The 20,950-nt window shown below is 34.8% G+C and overlaps 1 protein-coding gene across 1 annotated transcript in view; it reads right to left on the bottom strand.

The window, feature by feature from the left end:
• The window catches only part of UBE2K (ubiquitin conjugating enzyme E2 K), a 72,881-nt gene that overhangs the window by 31,368 nt on the left and 20,563 nt on the right, over positions 1-20,950 (bottom strand). The window contains exons 2-3 of the mRNA XM_061191332.1: positions 5,096-5,189; positions 864-922 (exon numbers count right to left, since the gene is read on the bottom strand). Of these exons, the coding sequence (XP_061047315.1) occupies positions 864-922; positions 5,096-5,189 (153 nt within the window). The remainder of the gene's footprint in view (positions 1-863; positions 923-5,095; positions 5,190-20,950) is intronic.

The raw sequence follows: 20,950 nt of genomic DNA, 5'->3' as shown, positions 1-20,950 counted from the left end.
GGCTGGAAAAAGAGACCCATATTGTGGGTGAGGGCAGCATAAGATTAGGATGGAAAAGAAGACTAAGGTCAGGTTACAGGAGCTTTTAAATGCCCAGCTAATGAGTTCAGACTATTAACAAGGAAAGAAAAGAAACATGATCAAAACTGCACTTCAGGAAGATTCATAGAACAGCAGTGCAAAGAATGAATAGTATGGCAAAGATGAAAGGGTGATTAAATAATAGGCAAAACAGGCGAAGTAATAAAGCTGAATGCCTAAACTAAAATGGTGATGATAGCAAAAGTAAAGACATAAAGGAAGCAATTCAGTCAAAAAATAAGTTTAGGTTAGTTCCCCTTGTTATACACAATCCTAGATTATTCTGTTTCCTCTTTTAACATTCATCACAGTTGCAATGATTTGTTCATTTTTTTCCCCCTACTAGAACATGAGCTCCATGAAAGCAAGGACAGCAGTGTAAGTCTTACTTATTGCTATATTGGCACAAAGTACTCAAATAATTGTTGAATAAATTCAGAGTACTCTCTTCCCTAAAAAATATACTTCTCTGAGGCAAATAAGAACTTGTATAAGGATTCTCTAAATTTGGGAACACTACAAGTTTTTCCAGACCTAGAATTTAAGCGATTGTCAGATACACATCCTATTCCTGTCTAAAGCTATTACTAGCTGCCTCTGAGTAAGCTTACTTTTCATTCTAATTCCAGAAGCAAACCATCTGTCATTACCTGACATCTTGCCCATGCTAAATTTACACAGTAAACAACTAAAAAAATTTGTAATTTTAATAAACACTAAAGTACATATTAATTAAACAAGCCATGAAATATAGTTCATGCACAAAAACAGGCTTACAATACCTTAGGGGGATTAAATGGATATGTTTCTGGTATTTTAATCTCTAGTTGATATCTTCCTCCTAAAAAATGGGGAAAACAGAAAGTTAACAATGCTGCTCACCTCAAATATGTAAAGCCAAATATAGTGATAGAACTTTTTAAAACATATACTATTTTATAGTCAATTACAACAGATTCATTTTAAAGCTAAAACCCAAAAAGGAAATAAACAAAAGCACTAGTTTTTAATTTAAAGGTTATTTAAAGCATACAGAATACCCATTTTAAACAACTGATATTAGTTTATCAGTGAATAACTGGAGAGATGGATGAATACATTAAATCCACAGACGATCCAATGCCAAAGACTTCACTGGAACAATTACGTAGCACAGGTTCCATCTCCTTTTGTTTCCTTTAGTCCACACTGATAAGAGTTGCTAAATAACAGGAAAAAATGGAAAGAAAAAAGGAAAAGAAGAAAAAAAGAAGGTAGGGAAGTATAAAGGCATAGATGGTACAGAGAAAAAGGATACACAGATTACGCCAAAAACTGAAAAATCTACTTCTAGCTGGTTCTCTCAAATGCAAAAATGTCCCAAAGTTTTAATCTGGGACATTAAATTAAATGACAACACTTCTTGTTAAAATTTAAAAAACAAAATTCAACAGTAAGACAAGAGGCAGGAATAAAGACAAAAACCTAGTCTCTTCCTGTAAATGGGTATACAAAGAGACTGTTCTAACCAGTAACATAAAAACAGCAGGCAACATTCCATTTTGGTCTGAAGTTATCTTGAGCAACTAGCAGCTAAATAAGTATTTTTTTTTTCAAGTTTATCTAGCTTCCCATAACTAGGATATTAAAGGGGGAGGATAACTGCCCCTCAGGAAACTCTGAAGGGGGAATCTTGCACTGGATAGCAGACTGGATTTGAATCCTAACTCTATGGAACCTTCCAATTCTAAGATTTTATGATCCATTACCAAAGAATATTTATCATTCCAAAATACAGCAAATAAAACTGTGCTAGTGAAATATTTATATATGAAACTATGCCTGGGATTTGCTTCAAAATAATCAAGGGATGAATTACATCAAAGACTGGCCATGAAGTGATAGTTATTAAAGCTGGCTGATGAGTGCCTGGAGGTTTCTGCCTTCTGTATATATCGGAAATTTTCCATAATAAAAAGTAATAAAACAAAAACAGTAATTGTGCACTAGGAACACTACTGACTTCAAAATTCCGTACACTCAATTCTCAGTATATCCTGCCACTTCCTCCATTGTTAGGAACAGATGAATGCGGATCTAAGAAAAAAACAAAAGAGCAATTCACTTGGTACCACTTTCTTCAAGCCCTTTTGGTGCCAATTCTTCTTTTCTTCCTTATTCTTTTTAAAAGAATCCCATACTGACTGATGCACAAGTTGAACTAGATGCCTGAAGCACATAGAATACAGCAGCAGTGAAATATAAAGGAAAGAAGTCAAAAAAAAAGAAACAAAAAAAGACAGGTAAGAGAAGAGTACCTCAAGAAATTTTTGTGTATACAGAGATAACTGTTTATATTCAGTTATAAATGCTAGCTTCAAATATAGGTATAATAAATTTAGCCTGAGTAATGTGTACATTCTTCTTTTTCCTACCTATGAATCTTACTTTTTTCATTAAATTCCAAATTACTGTCTCTATAACCTTTCATATAAAGTTTTTCCTTCTTGAGTGTCCAAAACAATCTCTTAGGAGCAGTGTGAGAGCCCTGAAATACTATATAAATAATGCTGGACCCTAGAGTCCCCCAAATCCTATTTCTACTCCATATGCTATTAGTATGCTCTGTCTTGCATTATTTAACAACTTCAATATATAATCAATACAGCATTAACCACAGCATTATTTGATATATATCAGAGTAACACAACTAAGGGAGCTTTATGATAACTACATTATTATTATCATAACAGCTTTCACTATAAAACATTTACTTCTTGAAGAACAGCTTTTACTACTAAACATTTATAATCTTTAAATGGGGAAGGGATGAGATTTTTCAAAAAATACCAAGAATGATTCCATAAATTTAAAACAACTCTTAGGTACAAAGCCTCAAGAACTAAATTGTTCCTTTGCCACTGAGCCATTAAGGCAAAAGAAGAAAACAAGTACAATATGGTCATTTTAACTCAATCTGATTACTTTTAACACTACATAAAATAGCTACCTGATTTCTTAATGATGGTTATTAACAATTTAACATTCCACATGTAAACTTTTGCCCTGGCTATTGAGATAAAACAACAACAACAACAAAAATCCTCAAAAATAATCCCTCAAAATTTAGCAAGAGTCCTGAGATAAATATTAGCAAAATATTTTACCCCTGTTCGTATTTCAAAAAAAAGTACCTAAGTTTATGCCCTCGAATGTGCTTTTCTTAAACAAAATGAACAACTTCAATAGTTTTATGATAAAAAGAATACAATTTAATCTACTTCAAATATATACCCAAGAAGCATATTAAAACTAATCTTATCAAACATTAATGTCTCATTTAGTGGCAGCAGCAGACATAAGCACTTAAAAATGACCAAACTTGTTTCTAACTAATGAATGTGGTATAGTTATAATTTAATCATCCTACAAATAAGTGTGTATTGTCCAATTTTTTAAAAATTCATGTACCTTTATTAAGGGTTGCTAAGAAGATAATAAACATTCTGCCTAGTTCAGGAGATCTCTTGTTTATAAATATCAATTTATTGGAAGAGCTCCATGGTGATAATGCTACTGCCCTACTATCTTTCAAAAATACATCTAAACAACCTAAAAAGTAATTCAAGAATATTTATAATGTATGCCTTCAAGAAGAAGCTTGTATATCATTACAAACAATATCTGCTATTAAGGACGAACTTGATTTTTATATGATAACTAAAGATCTCTTCTCCATCTAACAACTGTCAAAAGGACTAAATGAATAGCATCCATGAAAGCATCCAGATGAGACCTGGCATACAGGAGGCACTCACAAAACAATATACAAAATTAAATAAGTCTAGAAATGGCTCATATGAACTATAAAACAGAAAATAAAATTTTGTCATTTAAGATTTGATAGAATGTGCTAAAGACATTCTAGAGTGTTTAAAACTTTGAATGAAAAGAGAAAGTCTAGAACATTGAATTTTTCTGAAAAATTTTGGGTAACTGTTCATTACAGAATTGTAGAACCACTACATTCAAAGGAGACATAACCACCACTTCCAATACTCAATCAATCCTGATTTATTCAAGAGCAGAAAGTGATTAGAAACACAGGTTTTGGAGTCAAAGGCTATTAGGACTCAAATCCCAGCTGTGCCGCTTAGATGTCTTAGCCAAGTTACTTAACTTTCCTGAGCTTAAGTTTCTTCATCTATGAAACACTGATAACCATACTTACCTCATAAGATTTGTTATAAGGATTGCATGAGAAAATACACGTAAACCTCTAACAAGTAAGAACTCAATAAGTGCTACTACTACAAATTCCGTGACATGATTTCCATTAAACAAATATTTGAATGCTTATTATATGCAAGAATCTTGGTTATGCTATATAATCCAAATTTACAGTAACACTCACTACTGAAGATCTGCCTAATGAGGGAATAAAAAGCTATAAAGCTTCTTTCTGTATCTTACCACCCAATTCCATGGTCTAAAGTAGCTATAGACTTAGTTTGTAAACACAGAGTTCAGCAAAACTGCCTCCTTTCTATATGTCTTGAAATGATCACTCAAAGCTTTCTTGAATAAAGAAAATTAAATATTTGGAATACAGCCTGTATGAAGACATATGAGTAAATTACATGCTAAATGACAAACAGAGGAGAGAAGCTTTTCTTTAAAAATTAACATAAGTCAGAAATGTAAGGCAAGGTTTGTTTACAGATACCATATGAAGGGTAACTGAGAGTACATGTAAGTTAAAGGCTTAACATGCTAGATGTTTTATACTGTTAGATTCTAACATAATATACCTGTAACTTGGCTCTTTGGGAAAAGAAAAAAATTAGCTAAAATTCAGTAAGAAAAATCAGTCTAGATAAGTATCTAAATTTATTATTTAAAAACTGCTGTATATATCCTTAAGCCAAATGAAGTTACCTTTCACGTAGTTTATAAATGCTTGAGATTATTCTGATTTAATGTTTCAGACAAGTTCTAACACGCACAATATTTTGATACAGAAAAAAGTACTTGCCTTCATATGGTGTGTCTGGAGGTCCTGCTATTTCTCCTCTTAATTCTGTAAAATTCTCATCTACAAGATCTACTTTAATTTGATTTTTGCTCGTCTTAAAAATAAACAGAAAATAAATGTTAGTTATATCAGCAAGAAAAAAGCCTATTTTTATTAAAGTATTACCTATAAAAAATTTTGAAACACGCTCTTTCATAAGCTTATCTGCTCTAGTAAAAATAATAGTCTGCTTTTCTAGAACGTATTAGCCAATTTGAATATTTAAAACAAAAATACTAACAGGGCTTCCCTGGTGGCGCAGTGGTTGAGAATCTGCCTGCCAATGCAGGGGACACGGGTTCGAGCCCTGGTCTGGGAAGATCCCACGTGCCGCGGAGCAACTAGGCCCGTGAGCCACAACTACTGAGCCTGCGCATCTGGAGCCTGTGCTCCGCAACAAGAGAGGCCACGATAGTGAGAGGCCTGCGCACCGCGATGAAGAGTGGCCCCCACTTGCCACAACTGGAGAAAGCCCTCGCACAGAAACGAAGACCCAACACAGCCATAAATATAAAAATAAATAAATAAATAAAAAGCTGCTGTCAATACTATTAAAAAAAAAAAATACTAACAAATTTTAACTGCAATGTTTTTAATGACATAACACCACTTTGAACAACAGTACAATGTCTTGTTGACTTTACAGGAATGTTTAGAGAAAACCAGCAGACACCTTTATTTTATATTTGCTGAGTTCATGTGTGTTAGGTCCAAAGTGATAATTCTATTCATCTGTAGATGAACTCTGCAATTCGATACCCCCGGGCTACATGGGTTCTAGCCCAAACAGAAAATTCAAGATCATTAAAAACTATTTAGGCTATAAGCTCACTTAAATTTCTGCATGTTTAGGTTAACTGAAATACTACACCATCAGCCAGGATGATGAAAGCTCTAAGCTCTAATTAATATCGCTTTCCACAATAATTCCTAAAGCCTAAATGCCTCAATAGAATCTTCTAATGCCTTCCTCAAACTGTTTTTCTGCTTAGTTTACTTCAATGGCAATTACTTACTTCTCAAAACAGATTTTTATATTTATCTACATCTACTTATTTTGTACTTTACACTTCTCAAAGTACTGTCATATCAATATTATCACTTCAATCTCTCAATAATCTTTAACAATCCATTCTCATAGTAAACAGTGATCATGATTCAGGAAACCCTCCAGTGGGATTCACTTTAACGCTCACAAGTACCTGCCTGCAAATGGGCTCTCCGCTTATATTATGTAACCTACCCCAGTATCTTACTGGTCTATTCACCTAACACAATGATCCTCCCCTTTTCTCAATTTTTTAAAACATAAATCCTTAATATACAAAGCTTTCCTTTCATTTTTTGGTTAGGATTTTTATATTTATCTACATCTACTTATTTTGTACTTTACACTTCATACCTAAGTGACACATGTACTCTTATGAAAGAAAGCCCCACAAGATTTCAAAAGTAAATTTTTGCTTTTGAACCCACCTTCTTAAACTTGCTTACTGGATGGAACAGTGTAAGAATTATTGTTTTAAGGTCCTTGACTTCCTCCCCTCACCCCCAGGAGAAGATACCATCATTTTCACTTTCTCTGTACTAAATAGTTTAGTACCGAATGTTAAGTACAGAAAAAATACATAATTTAAAACCCAAATTTTAAAGATTTCATGACTCCTAATTTATCTTATCTTTTAATAAGAACATAGGATTAAAAAACTTACTTTATGCATTTTAACTAGTACTGGTTTATTTCATAACCTTTTTCTACATTTGGGATTAAAGTATTTCATATTTTTCTGAAGATAATTTTACCCCCAAATTAAATTTAATTATAAATATGCATAATGGGGAACGTCTTCCTGTGCCCTAAAAAAATCATTATCATCCTTGGTATTTGCAGAAGAGGATGAAATGTACAATTTTAGTAATGCTAAAATACTTTTTCCAGTAAGCACAGGAATGAATAATGTTAAAATGAAAATCACAGGCACCAGACGTTCGTTCACTGACCAATTTAAGAAGCCAAAAGTGTAACTTACAGACATCTATTTTTCTCCCCTACGATTTCTAAGGGAAACAAGAGTAACCGAATCTTGCAAATCGTAAATGCTTTCAAAGTTCTCTGTAAGGTTCCCACAATATCCCGTTCCCCAAAAGAAGTAAATAATCCTAAAATGGCAGGATACTAAAGGACACTTACTACACTGAAGTTTGGGGAAGGGTAGAAAGAAGTAACAAATTAGAAAAGCTGCCTTCTAGATTGCCCCCAACTGTTTGATTAGTAAAATGTTAAGTAAACAAATATTAATAAACAAATATTACCTCTGTCCTCATTCCCCCAAAATTGTAATTCAGAGAAAAGTGAGTCTTTTTTTCACTCTAGGGAAAGAACACTATTCGTGTATGAAAAATTTACTAAAAAACTCAAGAAAATACAATCACCATGATGAATCCCATTATAAAGAAGTATTCTGTGTTCAAGAGTAGGGTTTTTATCCACAGATAACCAAAGATAAAAAGAAAATGGAAAGTTAAAGACAGATTTTTCACAGCTTAATTTTTCCATCACACAACTATTATCATTTATTACATCCATACTTTAATTCAAACATCCAGTATTTCCACAATCCAAAACTCCAACCTCATTGCCCACACAAAATAACTTAAAATCCCACTTTAAGACTCAAGAACCGTAAGGGGAAAAAATGGAAAACAGCAAAATGACAGACAGTATTTTAAAAAATCATGGCCTTGGGAGTCAGACAGATGTGAGGTGATTCCCAGTTCTGCCACTTATTTGTGATATTAATTCAGGTAAGTCACCATCTAACTCTCAATTTTATTATTGTAAAATGAGAATACACCTCAGAATTAAATGAAAATTTCCTGGATAGAAGTAGCATAGTTACCATTCTCCTAACAATATTAATTACAAAAACCTTTGATTTCAAAGCCTTATTTTATAAAATTTATTTCACAGGTCTGTTTCCAAACTAAGAACGGAAATTGTAATTTCCAAAAATAAATAAAATAATGTGTTTTCGATTTTAATGACTGCAACAACCAGGGAGGCTGAGGCTTTTGGATGAAACCTTGAATTGTTTTATCACTATACTATTCTTTCTGAGGACAGTTGGAAAGTTGCTTTACTATACTTTCTTCTCCCAACTTATCTAAACACACAGTGCGACCTCTGGTAGTCTTGATTTTTCTTACGTTTCCTTGTGGCTCCAATGCATTTCCAACACATAAAAGGAAAAGAGATGAACAAAAGCTACAGCTCCTAGTAAACAATTTTTCATTAAATATTTTATTAAGATATAACATGCATAAAGTATGCCAAACAGTACATAACGCTGAAGTTAATTTTGAAGTGGTAAATAAACGAACATTACTGCTAATAAGCAACAGTGCAAAATTTAAAGCAATTCTAGTAGATTCTCAAGGCCAAGTCTCTTGATGAACTGACATCATCATCATCACAAAATTCTTTCAAATAATTCCTGGGATCTACCACATGCCAGAAAGCAATCTCAACTGTCAGTGAAACAACTAAGTGACAAAACTAAGTCCCTGCCCACTTGGAGCTTACATTCTCCTGGGAAAAACTAACAATTGATAGATTTTATTGAGAAAGCACTAAGTATAAGCTACTGTTGTTTAACCTGTTTAAAACGTACTACCTATGTGACCTTGAGCAAGTTAACTAACCACTCCATACCTCAGTTTCATCCTCAGTCAATTGGGAATTATAATAGTACCTACCACATACGGTTCATGGGGGAATTTAATGAATACAGTATTAATGCCTACCAAATAGTAAATGCTGAATGTATAGTAGCCATTTTAACACCTCAATATGTTGACTTTTGATAATGATGTTGGAGCAGAAAAGTTCTACATAAAGCAAATATTCTACTTTAAAGGAATAATTTATCACTTTAGCCTCTCTTCTATTTATTCTGGAAAAAGTTTTCTAAAATATAATTTAAATCCAAATTTCAGATAAGCAAATATAATTCTAAATGACCCCTAAAATTATAGATAATTCTCATATGCTATTAAAAAAACGATTAATTTGTTTCCTAGTCAAATCACTGCTACCAAAATTCAGGAACATTGCTCATTATTATCATGTAAATAAATGTGAAATTCAATTCTTCCTCATTTGTTGGAAATGAGGCTTGTTTAACACTTGCCATTACTTTCTCATAATTTAACATAAATGACTTATGTTTCCCCTACTATTCTAGGGCTCAAGAAAAAACATTTCCACCTCCTAAGCAGTTAAAAACCTGAAACTTGGGACATTCACATTTCCAAAGCAGGGCTGACATGGAAACTAAGAGACCAGAAGAAAAATGGGAAACTGAGGCCATGGGGACACATTTGTGGTCCTTACTAAAAAACAAATTCTAGACCAGTGCTATCCAATAGAAATATAACATAAGCCACAAATGTACTTTATTTTTTTCCAGTTATTCATAAGTGATTGTATTTTTTTTAATTGAAATATAGTTGATTTACAATGTTGTGTTAGCTTCTGGTATACAGCAAAATGATTCAGTTATACATATATATGCTTTTTTAAAAAAATATTTATTTAGTTATTTGGCTGCGTCGGGTCTTAGTTGCAGCACTCCAGATCTTTAGTTCAGCATGTGTGATCTAGCTCCCTGACCAGGGATCAAACCCAGGGCCCCTGCATTGGGAGTGCAGAGTCTTAGCCACTGGACCACCACAGAAGCCCCCAGATATATTCTTTTTCATATTCTGTTCCATTATGGTTTATTATAGGATATTTAATATAGTTCCCTGTGCTAAACAGTAGGACCTTGTTATCTATCTATTTTACATATAGCAGTTTGTATCTGCTAATCCCAAACTCCCAATTTATCCCTTCCACACCCCCTTCCCCTTTAGTAACCATAAGTTTGTTTTCTATGTAAGTCTGTTTCTATTTTATAAATAAGTTCATTTGCATCTTTTTTTTGGGAGGGGGCATGCAACTTGTGGGATCTTAGTTCCCCAACCAGGGCTTGAACCCGGGCCACCTCAGTGAAGGCACTGAGTCCTAACCACTGGACCTCCAGGAAATTCCCCATTTGTATCATTTCTTTAGGTTCCACATATAAGTGATATGATATTTGTCTTTCTCTGACTTACTTCATTTAGTATAATCTCTAGGTCCATCCATGTTGCTGCAAATAGAATTATTTCATTCTTTATATGGCGGACTAGTATTCCATCGTGTGTGTATATGTATATGTATATGTATATACACCACATCTTTTTTATCCATTCAACTGTTGATGAACATTAAGGTTGCTCCCATGTATTGGCTATTGTAAATAGTGCTGCTATGAACACTGGGGTGCATGTATCTTTCTGTATTATAGTTTTATCTGGATATATGCCCAGAAGTGGGATTGCTGGATCATATGGCAGCTCTAGTTTTTTAAGGAACCTCCATACTGTCTTCCATAGTAGCTGCACCAATTTACAGTCCCACCAATAACATGGGAGGGTTCCCTTTTCTCCACACCCTCTCCAGCATTTAAAATTTGTAGATTTTTTTAATGATGGCCATTCTGACTGGTGTGAGGTGATAACTTCATTGTAGCTTTGATTTGCACTTCTCTAATAATTAATGACATTGAGCATTGTTTCATGTGCCCACTGGTCATCTGTATGTTTTCTTTAGAGAAATGTCTATTTAGGTTTTCTGTCCATTTTTTGATTGGGTTGTTTGGTTTTTTTGTTATTGAGCTGTATGAGCCGTTTGTATATTTTGGAAATTAAGCCCTTGTTGGTCACAACATTTGCAAATATCTTCTCCCAGCCCATAGGTTGTCTTTTCATTTTGTTCATGGTTTCCTTTGCTATGCAAAAGCTTTTAAGTTTGGTTAGGTCCCATTTGTTTATTTTTGCTTTTAATTCTATTGCCTTGGGAGACTGACCTAGGAAAACACTGGTACAATTTATGCCAGAGAACGTTTTGCCTATGTTTTCTTCTAGGAGTTTTATGGTGTTATGTCTTATATTTTAAGTCTTTAAGCCATTTTGAGTTCACTTCTGTGTATGGTGTGAGGGAGTGTTCTACAAATGTATTTTTAAATTTTTCTAGTATTCACATTAAAAAGAGTAAAAGGAAACAGAAGAAATTTTAATATTTATCTCCAATATATTAAAAATTATCATTTTAACATGTAATCAAAATGAAAATTTCTGAGATACTTCACATTTTATAATACTAAGTCTTCGAGATCCAGTGTCTAACTTACAATTACAGCACCTTTCAATTTGGAATGGCCACACTTCAAGTGTTCTAAAGCCACATGTGATAGGCAGATCCACAGAAACAGAAAGTAAAATATCGGTTTCTCAGGGAGGAGGGGAAAATAGGAAGGATCTGTTAATAGGTACAGGGATTCTTTTGGGGGTGATGAGAATGTTCTGGAATTAGATACTTGTAATAACTGCACAACCTTGTGAATATACTAATAACCACTGACTTATACACTTTTAAAAAGAGTAATTTTTTTAAAACTTGAAGGAAAAAAAAACATCACACATAGCTAGTGGGTACAGTACTGGACAGTGTAGCTCCAAAGAACCAGGAAATAATAGCCTCTCCAATTACAGCAACAGTGTGCCATTAAAATTTTACTTTCTGGACTTTTGTCATCACACTTCACACAATCTAGAGTACAGAATAATTACAGTTCTGAACCTACTAATTCCATGAATATTTATTAAGTACCCACCATTTGCAAGGCAAATAGGTACTGGTGGTAAAATCATCAACCAGAAATGTTCTCTAACCTACCTTATCCCCATAAATAGAATTTTCATTCTAAGGTATTAAACAACAAATTATATAATTTTAAAATGAAGGATAGGATACCATGAGTCATGATAAGAAGAGGATTCCCTCAGGAAATCACCTTTAAAAGATTTAACTTAGGCAATGACAGCATTTCAGGCAGAAAGTTCATCCTGTGCAAAGTAGAGGCAAGGAAGGACTTGGCATGTTTAGAAATTGAAAAGCCACCAATGTGACTAGAATACACAGAATAAAAGAGCAGAAATGAGGGAGGGAAAGTAGGCAGGAGCCAGATTATGCAGGGTCATGAAGAACAATAAGAAAAAAAGTTGTGACAAGACAAACAGATTTGGGTCTTTTAAAACATCCTGGCTGCAGTGGGAGGGAAATGCCTGGAGGGAGATTAAAGCAGATACAGAGAAGAAAGTTAGGAATCCAGTGAGAGTGATTAGAAAGTACAATGAGATGAAGAGAAGCAGATGAATTAAGACAGGTAGGAGATAAAATTTATAGGATTTAGTTATTACATACTAAAACTGTACGATCTTAAGGAGGGAACAAGGATCACTCTAATGGTTTTGATTTTCCACTGGGTCAATGGTAAAACAATAACTAAGATAAGGAAACGGGAAATTGAGGGGTCAGAGTTTGGGGAAAGGGAAAATCAAAAATTCAGCTTTGGACATGTTGAAAAAAGATATTTATGAAAATCCAAAAGGCCAAGTAGACAGTTGAAAACTCAGGTCTAGAGTTCAGGAGTGAGCTGGGCTGAAGATATGGTGAGCAAGAGGAAAATCCAGGATAGTCTGTTATCACTGGCACCAAAGAAAGAAAAATGTTTCAAAAAGAAGAGTAGTTAGGGTTTCCCTGGTGGTGCAGTGGTTAAGAATCCGCCTGCCAGTGCAGGGGACACGGGTTCGAGCCCTGATCCGGGAAGATCCCACATGCCACAGAGCAACTAAGCCCGCGCGCCTAGAGCCCGTGCTCCGCAACAAGAGAAGCCACCGCAATGAGAAGCCCGCGCATCGCAACGAAGAGCAGCCCCTGCTCGCCACAACTTGAGAAAGCCCACACGCAGCAACGAAGACCCAACGCAGCCAAAAGTAAATAAATAAATTCATAAAAAAAAAGAAGAGTAGTTAATGTTGCAGAGAGATTAATTAATAATAATAACTAATACACCATATAAGCTGTATCCTAACTGACTTACATGTAATAATTCATTTAACCCTCACAACAATTTTATGTGTTTACCAATAAGGAAACTAAGACACAAAGAGATCACACACAGCTAATAATCAGCAAAGCCTGGTTCCAAAGATGATGCAGGAGCCAAGGCATATACATTCTATTTCACCGACTCTTAAGATACCATCAATTATAGGATGCCCCAGTGTCTGCCCAGTAAGAAATACACACCACCATTTACACTATGACACAATATTTACCATTTAGAATTTTTATTTTACACTTAACTCAAAGAGACTTTACACTTTACATATATTACTATTAAGACTGCACAAATAAAAAATAAGCAAAAATTATCTTCTTCACAGCGAAAGCCCTGAATGTGCACATACACAAACTTCCGAAAACACACACAAGAAACTGGCAATGGTGGATCCCTGAGGGTAGGAAAACGAAAAACTACGGATCTGAGGTAAATGGGACACCATGGTGCTGTTTGAAAATTATTTTAAACACATACACATATAACTTTTGTTCTGAAACACTTTAAAAAGGCTGAGCAGCAGGGAGGTCTTTGCAAAGTGAAAAGATAAAAGGACCCACTATTAACTGGATAGTCATGAAAGGTGAGGAAATGGAGAGCATGATTAGAGAGAACTCCTCCAAATGTTGGCTATAAAGGGGGAAGTGAGAAACAAAGCAGTAGTTTGGATGAAGAAAGAGGGCAGAAGGTGGGTTTTCTTTATAACATAGCCATTAAAAAGTATGTTTAAATGCTCATGACACAGCTATGGTAGAGTTAGACGTTAAAAACAAGGATAGCAGATAATGTAATGAAGAAGATGGAATGTGGTAGAATGGGTGAAATCCAAAATGAGAAGAATAAATGACTGTCCAAACTGATAATCAACTATTCTTCTTAGATCCATCAGACTTGAAGTCACAGGGTCAACCACAGCCCCCAAAACTGGAGAGACAAACGGGCAGAAAAAGAGAATCAAACCAGAACAAAAGCTCACAAGCATCTCTGCTTGAACCACTACCAGAGTATGAAAACCTAAATTGTAATTGACATTGCTGGAGGCACAGTTGGGATAAATTTGAGAGTGAAAAACTCCCAGGGGGCCCTACCGCTTTTGTGAATTTTTACCTCCAGGATTCCTACAACGTTTTCACAGTGAAGATCAGAGAAAAATCCCCTCATGCTTCTGGCAAGGGAAGGGAGAAAGTAGCCATTTCTCTTATTTAGAAATAAGCCCAGAGTATTTGATTCTTTTTAACAAGGCCTGCCCACAAGCGAAACTATTTCACCAGAGCATAACATCAACTGGGGTTTTAACAGATCTAACCAACCTGAGAGAGAGGCAATACCCTCCAGCCCCCTCTAGCCTGACACCTATAGCTACTGCAAATAGTAAACACAGCCTAAACCCTAGCCAGATAACCATAAAAGCTAACACTAAAGACCTACTTATATAGTTCCTTTTCTAGTACATCATGCCTGGCTTTCAAGAAAAAAATTACAAGGCATACTAAAAGACAAAAAACACAGTTTAAAGAGGCAGAGTAAGCATCAGAACCAGACTCAGATATGGCAGAAATGTTGGAATTAGACTGGAAATTTAAAACTATGACTAATATGCTAAGTGCTGTAACAGAAAGCGTTGACAACATCCAAAACACATGGGTAATGTAAGCAGAGAGATGGAATCTCTAAGAAAGAATCAGAAGGAAATGCTAGAAATCAAAAAGATTGTAACAGAAAAAAAAATGCTTTTGATGGACTCATTAGTATATAAATGTGGAGAAAGAATCAGTGAGCTAGAAGAAATGTCAATAGAAACTTCCAAAACTGAAATGCAAAGGAAAAACACATGAAAAAGACAACAGAATATCCAAAAGGTGTAACACATGCGTAATGGGAATACCAGAAGGAGAAGAAAACAAGTAATATTTGAAGCAATAAATAAGAATTTCCCTAAATTAATGATAGATACCAAATCACAGATCCAGGAAGCTCAGAGTTCAAACCAAAATCTATACCTAAGTATACCATATTCAAACTGAAGAAAATCAGAACAAAGAAAACATCTTGAAAGAAGCCAGAGGAAAAAAAACACCTTGCCTATACAGGAGCAATGATAAGAGTTACATTAGACTTCTCTTCGGATTCATGGAAGCTAGAAGAGAATAGAGTGATACATTTAAAATGTTAAAAGAAAAAGCCCCACCAACCTAGATTTCTATATCCAATGGAATTATCCCTCAGAAATCAACAATAAAGACTTTTCAGGTAAACAAAAATTAAGGGAATCTGTTGCCAGCAGACGTGCCTTGCAAGAAATGTTAAAAGAAATTCTTTAGAAAGAAGGATAATGATATCGATCAGATACTTTGAATGTATTTAAAGAAAGGAACAGCATTAGGGAAGGAATAAATGAAGATGAAATAAAATATGCACTACCCATGAAGTAATGTAGTGTTATCTGGAAGAGCTTTTTTTTTTTTTTTGGCTGGGCTACACAGCTTGCAAGATCTTAGTTCCCCAACCAGGGATCGAACCCAGGCCCCCCGTCAGTGGAAGTGCAGAGTCCTAACCACTGGACCACCAGGGAATTCCTGGAAGAGCACTTTTAAGTAAGTGTGTATGGCAATTCAAGGGTAAAGTGTTTTGTTTTTTTTTAAAGCACAACTGCTACGCTAAGAGAAGAAAAAACTAGAATCATATAAAATGATCAATTAAAAACAAGATAAGGCAGAAAACAGTGGAAGACAAAAAAAAGAACAAGGGCAATAAATAGAAAACCATTTTAAAAATATGGTAGGCATTAATCCAACTATCAATTATGATCTTACATGTCAATGGTCTAAATAATTAAAATATACTGCTGAAGTAGATAAAAAAAAGATTCAACTTTATGTTGTCTATAAAAATCCCACTTTAAATACAACACCAAAAACACAGGCAACAAAAGTAAAAATAAAACGGACTACATCAAAATGAAAAACTTCTGTGTATCAAAGCATACAATCAACAGAGTGAAAAGGCAACCTATGGAATAGGAGAAAATATCTGCAAATCATATAAATGACAAGTGGTTAATATCCAAAATATATAGAGCTCTTAAACTCAACAACAAAAAACAAACAACCTAATTTAAAAATGGCAAAGTGGGACTTCCCTGGTGGTCCACTGGTTAAGAATCTGTCTTGCAATTCAGGGGACGCCAGTTCGATCCCTGGTCAAGGAACTAAGACCCCACATGCTGCGGGGCAACTAAGCCTGCATGCCACAACTAGACAGCCTGCATGTCACAACTACAGAGCCTATGCGCACTGGAGCCCATGCGCCACAACTAGAGAAAAGCTGCAACTAAGACCGCAACGAAGAGCCCGTGCACCCCAACTAAGACCCGATGCAGCCAATAAATAAATAAATAATGAATGAATGAATATTTTAAAAAATAAATAATAGAGAAACCATTAAAAAAATTTTTAATGGCAAAGTACTTGAATAGACATTTCTCTACAAGATATACAAATGGCCATCAAGTGCATAAAAAGATGCTCAATCACTATGTAACTATCACTAGGAAAATGCAAATCAAAACCACAATGAGATACCACCTCGCATCCATTGAGATGGCCACTATCAAAAAATCTGGAAATAACAAGTGTTGGCAAGGATGTGAAGAAACTGGAACTCTGTGCACCACTGGTGGGAATATAAAATGGTGTGGCCACAATGGAAAACAGTATGGTTCATAAAAAAATTGAAAATAGAATTACCATGTGATCCAGCAATTCCACTTCTGGGTACATACTCAAAAGAACTGCAGCAGGGTCTCTAATAAGATAATCTGCACACTCATGTTCATCATGGCATTATTCAAAAAAGCCAAAAGGTGGAAGAACCCAAGTGCCTATTGGCAGATGAATAAATAAACAAAATGTGGTGTATACATACAATGGATTATTCAGCCTTAAAAAGGAAGGAAATCTGACACGTTACAACATGGATGCACCTTGAGGACATCATGTTAAGTGAAATAAGTCAGTCACAAAAAGATACTTTATGATTCTACTTACAGAGTCAGAAAGTAAAACGGTAGTTACCAGGAGGTGGGGGTAGAGGGAAAAGGGAGTTATTGTTCACTGGGTATAGACTTTCAGTTTTGCAAGATGGTGGATTCACGGCAACATGAATGGTTAAGATGGTGACTTTTATGCGTATTTTACAACATCACAATTTTGAAAAAAAAGTAAAGGGATGGAGAAAAATATACTAATCCAAAGAGAGTTGTAGTGGGGATTTCCCTGGTGGTGCAGTGGTTAAGAATCCGCCTGCCAATGCAGGGGACACGGGTTCGAGCCCTGGTCCGGGAAGATCCCACATGCCACGGAGCAACTATGCCCGTGCGCCACAACTACTGAGCCTGCGCTCTAGAGCCCTCAAGCCACAACTACTGAAACCCACACACCTAGAGCCCATGCTCCACAACAAGAGAAGCCACCACAATGAGAAGCCCGCGCACCTGAACAAAAAGTAGCCCCTGCTCGCCGCAACTAGAGAAAAGCCTGTGCGCAGCAACAAAGACCCAACACAGCCAAAATAAATAAATAATTTTTTTTTTTAAAAAGGCCAAAGACCTAAACAGACACCTCACCAAAGAAGACACACAGATGACAAATAAGCATATGAAAAGACACTCCAGTCAAGTCATGGGGAAATGCAAATTAAAGTGAGATACCGCTACACACCTATTAGAATGGCACAAATCCAGCACACTGACAAGAGCAAATGCTGACAAGGTTGTGGAGCAACAGGCACTCTCATTCATTACTAGTGGGAATACAAAATTATACAGCCACTGTGGAAGACAGTTTGGCAGTTTCTTAAAAAACTAAACATACTCTTACCATATGATCCAGCAATCACACTCCTTGGTAATTACCAAAGGGATGTGAAAACTTATGTCCCCACAAAAACCTGCACACAGATGTTTATAGCAGCTTTATTCATGATGCCAAAACGTGGAAGCCAACAAGATGTCCTTTAACAGGAGAATGGATAAACAAGCTGTTACATCCAATGAAATATTATACAGCAATAAAAATAGTTATCAAGCCATGAAGAGATATGGAGAAAACTTAAATACATATTAAGTGAAACAAGCAAATCTGAAAAGGCTATATATTACACAATCCCAACTCTATAACATTCTGGAAAAGCAAAACTATGGAGACAGTTAACAAATCAGTGGTTGTCAGTGTTCTGAGAGAGGGAAGGATGAACAGGCAGAGCACAGAGGATTTTTAGGGCAGTGAAAATACTCTGTACAATACTATAATGATAAATACACGTCATTATACATTTGTCCAAACTCACAGAATAAATAACACCAAGAGTGAACCCTAAGGTAAACTATGGACTTTGGGTGATTATGATGTATCAATGTAGATTCAACCACTGTAAAAGATATATATGTTGGTGGGGGATGTTGATAATGGGGGAGGCTATGCATGTGTGGGGGCAGGAGGTATACGGGAAATCTCTGTACATTCCTCTCAATTTTGCTGTGAACCTGACAGCTATTTTTTTTTTTAAGTCTTCAAGTTAAAAAAATGAGTACTAAACATTCAAAAGTGTTCATGATATGTAAAGAAAAAAATAGAACAGAAAATATTTATTCTACGATTACCAACTACACAAATTTGCAGAATAAAAACTAACAAGATTGTAAAAATGAAAAACAGCCTTTGCATGTTTCTGAGACAACTGGAGAAATCTGAATATGGACTTTATTACATGATATCGAGATGTTTCGGTTAATCTGTTAGATGTAAAAATGGTACTTCTGTGTAAGAAAATATTTTTAAAGATATTAATACATGCTGAGAATATGAAAGACATTTATATGTGAAGCTATAGAGACAAGATAACCTAGATATGCTTTAAAATTCCCGAATAAAGAAAAGGCAAGAAGAAAATTATCCTTGGGCCACTAAAGTATTTCCTAGATCTGGAGGATCCAAAATTATTTGTCAATCAATTACCATATCCACAGACACAACAGAGGCTTAAAATAAAAAGTCTGAGAGACAAAAATATTAGAATATTAACTGTTAAATATTAATATATCTAAATAACTAGAAATTTAATTAGTTCATGGAAATGACAGGCTTTCTGTTAAAGTTGAAAGTTGTTTGTTAAATAGTTTATGCAAATAAAAATGAAGATAAACATAAAATGGAAGCACAAAGTTACCAATTCCAACAATAAATTTACACGTTGTTGAACTCTTCAAATGTGTCACCATATATATTAAAATCAAAATCCAGTAATCATTCCCTACAAGAAGGAATAAATACTTAAGTCTAAAAGACAAAAATGGACAAAGACTCAACAAGTCTGAGGAGAACAGCAAGAACTGATCTATCTTCTAAAAAGCATTGAGAAACAAAAAGCACATCAAAAATACTATAATATTTGTTTAACTAACATCAAAAAAACAAGCAGAAATACAAAAAGTAAATAAATATAATTTTAATTATAGACCTCAACATTTCCTTGCAGGTACACTAAGATAATTTTAAAAGTGGGGAAGAAAAAGAAACTTCATCAAATATACACATTTTCACAAAATAACTGAGCATCTCCTAGGGGAACACAAATTGGTAAATAAAACTGGCAATGTATTCAACATGTCCATACCACAGGGTAATTTTTTTTTTTAAAGCTAAGTCAGGACACAGTCATTTAAAAATACTCAAGTAATTTGTTCAGAAATATCATAATAAAATACTACAAAATCAAAAATAAAAATTTATTTTAAATTTTTATTAATCAGTTAATGGCATTCTCTTGTCAAAATCTAAAGGACTATAAAACTCTCTTACCAACTAATCAGGTGTCAGAAGGCTGTTCTTAGATCTCTTTGTTCAAAAGTCTTGTGATACTGCACAAGCTTTCCTTTACAACATCTATCATCACACAGAGCTAAAATAACTTTTAGTGTGTCTGTACTCTTGTTTGTATTTATGAAAGTTCATAAACTTGTAAACAAAAAATACTGCTTGCAGTATCCGTAAACAAAGGATGTTGCAGCCATCTAGCATTCAGCCACTGCACCCAGTCCTGACGGTGTACCCTGAGGGGATTCAGGACGGAAAAAAGCAGGATACATACAGGCCCTAAATAGTTAAGGTGCATATCAAAGGAACGATTTCAATGAGCCCGAACTCTCGCATCTTCCCATACATAGAAAAGTGTTAAATTCACTACCTTGAGATGTCTGGTTTTCATTAATTAACGGTAATCTTTTGATGTTCCCACTACCTGGTTTTTGTTGCAAAACTCCTATAAGTCCTGGCTCCTCCCTTATCTCTTTGGACCAGTTCCTCAGGGCAATCTGAGAGGCTATCTTCCATGCTTAAGTCCTTGGAAAACCCGCCAAATAAAACATAATTCTCAACTTCTAGGTTGTGTATTTTTTTTTCAGTCAACAAACTACAAGTTCCTATGTTTTCTGAATATGTAGATGCATAGAAAAAGTTGTTAAAGTTTCCTTCTGAAAGAGAGGATTAGGATTGAGGGAAGGAAGGAAAGGGTGGATGGGTAATGAAAACTTTTACTCTGTATATTTCTGTAATTGAAAAATTTTAACAATGAGACTCTGTACTCTTAAGTAATTTAAAACAACTTTTCTTTTAACCTTCCAAACTCCTATGTCACCTAAGAAAATTTAAGAAGGAATTTTAAAGGGTTCAAAGTACTGACAGCAAAAAGGAAAAAAAAAACAAACAAAACA

Source organism: Eubalaena glacialis, chromosome 5, assembly GCF_028564815.1.
Source record: "Eubalaena glacialis isolate mEubGla1 chromosome 5, mEubGla1.1.hap2.+ XY, whole genome shotgun sequence".
NCBI lineage: Eukaryota > Metazoa > Chordata > Mammalia > Artiodactyla > Balaenidae > Eubalaena > Eubalaena glacialis.
Note: the sequence above shows the minus strand (reverse complement) of the source record. Positions and strands in the feature narration are given on the sequence as shown.